General features: G+C 40.3%; 1 protein-coding gene across 1 annotated transcript; it reads right to left on the bottom strand.

The window, feature by feature from the left end:
- Positions 1 to 1685: 1685 nt before the first annotated feature.
- On the bottom strand, positions 1686 to 8104 carry LOC141841068 (heat stress transcription factor A-1-like). The gene is made up of 2 exons (XM_074729192.1): positions 7694 to 8104; positions 1686 to 3032 (listed from the first exon to the last, which is right to left on the bottom strand). The coding sequence occupies exons 1-2, from the start codon at positions 7973 to 7975 to the stop codon at positions 1815 to 1817; spliced, it is 1500 nt and encodes a 499-aa protein (XP_074585293.1). The 5' UTR covers positions 7976 to 8104; the 3' UTR covers positions 1686 to 1814.
- Between the last annotated feature and the right edge of the window lie 177 nt (positions 8105 to 8281).

Genomic DNA, 8281 nt, shown 5'->3' with positions numbered 1-8281 from the left:
TTTAAAAATAAGATAAAATAAAAATAATTAGAAATTAAAATTAATATATTCATTATATCATTCACCTCTGATGAACTATCCACAACATATTAAAAAAGACTTATCAAAAATTTGTAGTTGACTTTTCCAAGATTTAAAGGACTTGGGTCAAAGCGATTCCAGCCACGTTTCCTTCTCCACCTAATAAAAGTGTGTTCCTCCAAATCAGGTCGACCGGCTCCATCGGTTAATCTAAAAAGTAACAGCCCAGTTCAAAATTAGGCACCGTTGAAATTTAAAATTAGAACCGAATGATCCGGTTTATAAGAAAGACCTCATCTCCTCTTCCTTCTTCTCCATCCACGCCAACGCCCCTCCGACGGCCCGGCTGTCCGAGACGACGGCCGCGATGAGTCTGAATTGCCTCTCGTGCGGCGGCTACGAGTCGCCTTCCCCGAAGAGGAAAGCCACCTCGGAGCAGGACGGGTTCTCGTGGATGGCACGGTGCTGCGGCGTCGAGCGGAGCTGGTCGGGGAACCTGACGCCTCCGCCGCCGCTGCCGGCGTACGGGACGCTGAGGAGTGGGTCGGCGAAGTACAGCAGCCAAGGTGGCGGCGAGGCGAGGGAGAAGGGGCAGCACCGGAGGATGTGGAGCACCGGGAGCGCGTTGCTGGAGGAGGAGATGTCGGAAGAGGAGACGCCGCGGCTGGTGCGCAGCAGAGGCATGAGGAGGGATTGGAGCTTTGAGGACGTCCGGAAGAGTAATACTACTAATCGCCGCCCCTCCGCCGCCAATATTCTGACTTAATTCTGATCTGATCACGTTGAGCTTGATGTTTTTGTAATAATAATGATATTGTCGATGGCGAACTTAATCGTAGAGTTCGTCGTTTTTTTCTAAATTAATGCAAAAGCCCTGGTTCTTCGTGTCGTTATTATCAAAAATCAATAGCATTCATGACTTACAGAATTTTTTACAGAATATTTTGAAACTCTAAAAGATTTTTTTTTTTAAAAAAGTAAGTGTAGAGCGAAATGATTTATTGTTTTTTTTCCACATGAATGAATGAATGAGATTTGCATGGGCTTCTATTGAAATATATTTAATTCAATAGTGAATCTCATTTTTCTTTATAGTTTAAAGGACAAAATGATATGTGACAGAGTAATATTGGTCAAATCAATAAAATGGAAATAATAATAATAATAATAATAATAATAATAATGTTCTAGCATTCCTTCTCGATAGCATCAAAAACAAACTAATTGATTCCAAGTCCCCAGAGCTGCAATTTGGTAGAACGGACAGATAGTCCAACAGTTAACTAGGCACTTAAAATTTAAATCCCAATTACGTTATATTATAGGACATTTTCTCTCATAAAATGATAAATTTAAAGACACTGATCGGGGATAACCACGAGCACTTTCAAATTTACTTAGTAAGCCGAATGTAAAAATGAACTGTCCATCCGAAAATTAATCAACTCATTAGACCTGGATATTCAATTATATATAAAAAAACTAATTGATTCAATAAAGCAAGAAGAACGATTCAACGGAGTCTTCTTCTCTCATAACTAGAGTTGTAATTTTCTAGCAAAAATATAGGTCAGGGACAAACCAAAAGCTGTTCATCATCATTTTACACTATGTTAAGAACACCGAACCAAGTTGAATGCAAGAAAAAAAGAGTTTATATTTTTTGCAGAGTATTCTTTGGCAGTTAAAAAGTATCTGAAAGTTGATTGCCAATTGCTGCATGATCTTTTACTCAACTAAAGCGGTTATATGATCATGATTGTTACTCCAGTGGCGTCCAACCATTCCTATCATTAGTCTGTACTCGAGAAAGCCAGATTCTGGTGCACGATCTCAGGCATTACCTGTGTGTGTGAGGCAAGATTCCCCATCTGCTCTGTGAGGTAAGCCATGTTATGAGGGCCATCCCAGTGGTTCCCTAATTCTGTTCTTGCATCACCAGGTTCATGCATGCTCGAATCAACCTCTTCAGCATCTCCCACGAGTGGGCTGGCTGCAAAGAACTGCTCCCAGAAAGGATCGTTGATGCTTGGAAGCTCCTCAGCATCATCTGTTATAGCAACGTCAGCATCAGGAGCAAACTTATCGGTCTCAATTTCTAGCAACTCATTCATGAAGTCTGGAATAGGATTCATAGGAACACTTCCGCCATTCGGTCCTGCATGGCTCTGATTGAATCCATTTAGCATCGTGGCCTGAATTTGTGGAAGATTCGAACTAGGCGTCGCAGTTGGCACAGTAGTTGCTGCATTAGAAGAATGAATATCAGATGGCATGGACAATGAGGACGTTGCTGGATACCCAGAGGTTGTGGGCAAAGATGGATCACATGAATTTGTAGGGACTTCAGACAGAGTAACTCCAGTTATTCGCTTTACCGGACTTCTGCTATTAAAACCTTCAGGAGGAGATGAAAAATTCTCAATCAAGTAGTTCGGGGTATTGCCAAAAGATTCCAATCTAGGCGACTTGTCAAATTTTAGAATCTGCATCACCATTGCTTTTGCTGCTGCATTTATCAAGGGCTCGTATTTAACTATCTGGCCATCCTTCACATCGCTTTGGCCATCCAGCTTGTCTTGCCTAGGCAATCTCCGCTTCTTGTTTACTCCAACAATGCGTCGATTGCTGTCATTTTGTGATACAAACTGGGCTAAGAAACCAGGGCTTTGCATGGCCTTTGCTAAGAATGACATCATCTGTTGCTGGCGATGTTCCATGCCTTGGAGGTGCTGGCCCAAGGTGTTTAGCTGCTGATCAGTACTTTGCTGTTGTTGCCTCAGCCTGACCAGTTCCTGCATCAGGACATTCTTGTCTCTCTTGAGCCTCTCAATCTCTTCCTCCAAACCAAATTTCCCCACCTCAATAGTATTCTGTGTTTGCGGCTGCTGCTGCTGGTTATGTGACTGACTTGATTTTCTCCTACTAATTGTTTTCAGCAAATGCTTTTGCCCTCTCAAGAAACCTTCATTAGCAAACTCCCATCGATCAGGATCAACTTTTCTGAAACCCTGCACGCAGTTGGAACCAACTAGTCAATTATAAAGGTGGTTCATTAGATGCATAAACTATTTCAAGCAAACACAGATAACAACCATTCTCCATTCTATATGAGAAACATAGGGGTGCCCCGCCTAGGATCCAACCATCTGAACCTCTAAATACCAAGACTCTTTGCAAGCCCCAAATGTAAATGTAATGAATCGACAGGAAAGACAATGTGCACCATTAGAAGTGTCAAGGTGTAAGTTAGCCTGACAAAGATGGAAGTGTCAAGCTCTCGTGCTGTCTTTACTAGGATGGAAGTGTGAGGGAAAAGAAAACTGAAAAAACAAACTTATCAATTCATCTTGCTTGAATAGAAGGAAGAAGAAAGGAAGAAATTAATTCCATCCAATTTTTCTAATTTTATTTCCATCCAAATCAAGCAAAATGGAATTTAAGCATTCTATAATGACAAATAAGTGAGATTATTTTTTCATTTGGATCTATTCAAGTAAACAAGATAGATGAGATAGATTAAAAGGTAATAAATTCCATTTCTTTTTCTTTCCCTTTCCTTAAACAACTTCAATTTCCTTATACTTCCATCCTACAAGTAAACATAATAACATTAAGAATACACGTGAGATTTGTTATTTGACAAAGGTTACCAGTTACTAATAGCCTTGACGGTCGCATAGAGACATGAAAACATTCATTTGGAGCATGACCAGAATTTAGAATAACACTAAAGCAAGGTCTAAAGGTTTGTTAGAAATTTAAGCATTCAATAATCACAAATAAGTGAGAGTATTTTTTTTTCATTTGGATCCATTCAAGTAAACAAGATAGATGAAATAGATTACAAGGTAATAAATTCCATTTCTTTTTCTTTCCCTTCCCTCAAACAATTCCAATTTCCTTATACTTCCATCCTACGAGTAAACATAATAACATTAAGAATACACGTGAGATTTGTTATTTGACAAAGGTTACCAGTTACTAATAGCCTTGATGGTCGCATAGAGACATGAAAGCATTCATGTGGAGCATGGCCAGAATTTAGAATAGCACTAAAGCAAGGTCTAAAGGTTTGTTCCAAGCTAGGCTATATTGATCTCCTGAGGAATGAAACCTTATTGGTGCCATATCATTGTGCAGAATGTGGTGTCAGTCAGCACTGAAGGTCACTCCAAGAATAGATCTCACAGATAGACTTAAGGAAAATCCAGAAGAATTCCATTAGATTTGAAAATGGCCATAGTACTACAGGCTAAAAGATTAAAACCTCCTTGCCTCTCACCAAGATTTTTCAAGTAACCCAACAGGTAATATAACATCATAAGAAAATATAATAATTCTAAGCATAAATTATTTAGGTATAAATTTTATACATTTCTGTTCACGTAAAAACTTTATTTTTCTAAGTCTCTACTCGTTTTCAATAATAATAATAATAATAATAATAATCTGTATTTGGTCAATCCTCATCGTCAAAAGGTAGTTTGTTCCCCCAACTAAGTGGGGAGGTTACATGAATCTTACTCCCCCATATGCAAAGTCATATCACCACTATTACTAAAATTAACTGCATCAAACTTTTCATTACATCAACAGATTTTTTCTTTTTGTATCTCTATATCCCACCTTCCACTTAATTGATTCGATTACCATGACATTTGGAGCTGACCAAACATTTCTTGCTGAGACAGAATGCATAGATGGCAAATGATGTCAGAGGAAAAAAAAACTGGGCTAACTGTGATTGCCCAATCCAAACCTATAGTCTAACCTAGGCCTCTCCCTAACTGTGAGCTGTCAGATAAGACCTTCAAATGAGGTGACTCAGTCTCATCGAACTTGCATGACGCACATCCTTTAGGGCCAGTTTACTTGAAAGAGTGGATGATGGATGGATGAAATAAACCTAGGGATAAGGAAAGGGAAGGGAAAGTGAATAAAATCCATCCTTTCCCTGATCCGTAAAGCCAGTTTACCCTGATGAAGGAAAGAAAATAAAATGGTCTAAAATGCCCATTTCGTTTCTTCCTCCTCTCCAGCGAAGCTTTCTTTCGATTTGTTCTCGTCTCCCCTCTTCTGGTTTCGAAGCCGGCTCTTGCGACCCGCAGGGGTAGATCCGGCCATGCCCAGCTCCGACGTCGAGAGGGAGCAGCCGACGGGAAGAGCACGGGGGCCGCCGCCAATGGTCGCCACGTCGGCCCGAACTACACTGCGCCGTTTTACTACGACGCCGGCGCCTCGGAGGAGCGGGAGTTGACGCCCTGGGTTGTGTCGCTCGTCGTGGTGGCCAATATCGCCATGTTTGTTGTCACCATGTAGGACAAAGAGGAAAGAGGACATTTATGTCTTTTTTCTTATTAATTTTGAGGGGACCAATATTTGGCGGATGGATTAGTTTTCTCTCCTCTCATAAAAGTTTAACAAAGTAAACAGCGGATGCATGCATGCAAAGGAAAACTTTCCTCAGTTTTCCTTTCCGCACCTCCAAGTAAACTGGGCATTAGTGGACGATAACCTCAGTGTGGCATGTTATCACCTCCAAAACTAAGTCAAGGCAACTAGCAGAAATTTTAGTACAGCTGATAGTGCTGGGTGAATCTATTTATAGGGCTTGGATTGTAATGCCAATGCTTTGACTGATTAGTCATCTTTTCAGGAACATTTCACTTTTTGAACTGATTAACTGTGTTGACAGTCCAATTTATCTCCTACAAAAGTCAAGTCAACAAGGGCAAAGTGATGTATGATTGATGCAACTTAATGAGTCTATTTGAAATTCTTAAATTGTAATGCCATGACTATAGTAGTCATGCTTTAACTGATTAGTTATATAAGATGATCCCCCCAGTGTGTCAAAGATGACAGAATGAACGTTTGTGTGGGATAATATGACTATTAAGCTTGGTTTTAAATAATGGATAGTATTGCCTAGTACAGCAAGTCTTCATTGGCTAGCCAAGGAATAATGCATGAACCACCCAATTTTGGGTGCATAAACAATGTGTACCCTGTAAAGGCAGCGCAGTAGGAATCACATAGCAGGCATAATACTGACTGGTGCCAAGTGCTACATTGCCCGATAGTGCTACATTTCCCAGTCATATTATTATAACCTATATTAACCTCCATGAACTCTCTACTCTCCTCATTATCCCTAAATTGTCAGCATAATTGAACACTCAATCCAAACCTCCAGGCAACTTGACCCAATAATGCCCAACTTGTTGCAAGAGCTAAAGGAAGGGTTCATGTGTCCAAGTTTTCCATTTTGGTGCCCTAGTCAAACAAACTCTGAGAAGGTTAGCTAAAACGACATTCCAAGCTCGAGTTAAATGTCCTGAAACTGAATGAAGAGCCAATATATTTGCACTACTAGCATTGCAAGAAAATTGTTGACATCAACCTGCTAGATTATACTTAAATTAATTGAGATGGTAAATTTGTTCATGATGCTAGAGGATGAATGACAAGATGATTTTTTGTTAGTTTCAACCAATATGATTGTCTAATAGCATTATCCAGCTAAGATTGTAACCTTTATGGTATCTAGGATCACATCAATGAAAAATAATTGAATGCCAAAGTCAAAACTAGGCTGACATGAGCACCATTGAACCCTCAGCTCCGAAAGAATAAGTGTTCCAATGGAAAAGTTGGCACCTACTTAAGCACAGTCCAAATAATATAACTGTGTCATGACTTTACAGATCCAAATAATACAATAGTGGTCCATCAAGTTTATCAAGACACAAATAGCTATCACTAGCTGATATCTACATATTGCAAGATTTCATACCTCGATTTTTGCTAAATAATTCATATTAATTATAAAGGTTTATATTTTAGCCAATCCATGGTACAATATATAATTAACAAAGAACTCCATATTATCATATGTATCTTTGGTAGATATACAGAGACTAGGATAAATGAAAGGTATAGCAGGAATATTTTGTTTTGTTCATGTACACATAAAATTTAGAAAGTTGTTTTAGTTTGAATATTTCAATTGAACATTTCCAATCAGCAGAAGAAGGATTACCACCTCCTTCCATAGCAATCATTCAACCATTTTCTGACCTCTTTGATACCATAAGGAAATTAGATGCACATGTAAATGTATGAAATGTTCAATCTAACGAGTCACACACTATTTGTGCCCCTATATCCTCACAAATCCAAGAGGGTTCCTTGAACCAAACACCCCCTAATAAATGCCCGCTCGAACAAGTATGGATACTTGGGCAGAAAAAACATGTAAAATCTCAACACCGAAGTCAGACAATGAGAAACTTATGGATATATTCCCAACTTGACAAACTAAACTTGTGACAGCAAAAAACACAAACTTTTCATCCATATGTCAGAGGATGAGAGCATGTTCAATTTCCACTTTATAAAGTTATTGAGTTGTTCATGTGTGTTCGATATGTATTCACGCAGTAAGATACACAGAGGACCAACACTTTAAAACCATCTCTAAATCGTATCATCCCCAACTCAGACTGTGAGATTCCTTTTTTTTTCTAAGAACCTTCCAACAACTATTTCCCTCTTATTCTACCAATCGAACCAAAAACAAGCCACTGACAAGAAATCAAGAACAAGATCTACTACAGTCTTAAGTATGTGGAGAACAAAACAGGAACGATTAATGAAAGAGGCATACATAGGTATTAAGCTGACGGACGAAGCTGGAGAAGTTATTATGCTTGAACAACTTGGGGAGAAGAACCCTGGCGAACTCTGCTGTATTCCACACTACAAAACTGTTGTCGGCCGGCCCCCACGACACGATCGCATCCGTCGCCGGGTCATCCACCATGTCGTATGTCTTGCTGAGGAACGGGGGAGGAGAGCCACCGCTAAGTCCAGGGTTCGCCGTCGTCGCTGTCACATCCGGCTTTGAAGTACCGCCGCCGTCGCCTCCGGAGCCATCCATGGGCATCATAGAAGCGTACACGAAGATTAGGTTTCAGGCAGAAATCGATCTCGAAAAGGGGAGAGTAGTAGGAATGGCGGTGCTTTGAGTGAGGGGAGAGTGAAACCCTAACAAGAGGAGGAAGAAGACGCACCGACGAAGCCGGAGAACGGCGCCGAGAGCAACATGATCTTATTAGTGGATCCAATTAGAAGATATGGACACGGCCCCTCGATCCGCTGCAAACAGCCCAATTATTATAACTGGAACTCACATCAGAACCGTTGGATGGGACAGGTTGCGTTTTGTCTTCGACGACGGATGGACCCAACGCCC

This window comes from Curcuma longa, chromosome 11 (genome assembly GCF_044706935.1).
Source record: "Curcuma longa cultivar G26 ecotype Majalengka, Jawa Barat chromosome 11, ITB_CL_G26_1.1, whole genome shotgun sequence".
NCBI lineage: Eukaryota > Viridiplantae > Streptophyta > Magnoliopsida > Zingiberales > Zingiberaceae > Curcuma > Curcuma longa.
This window is presented reverse-complemented; position numbering and strand designations above follow the sequence as displayed.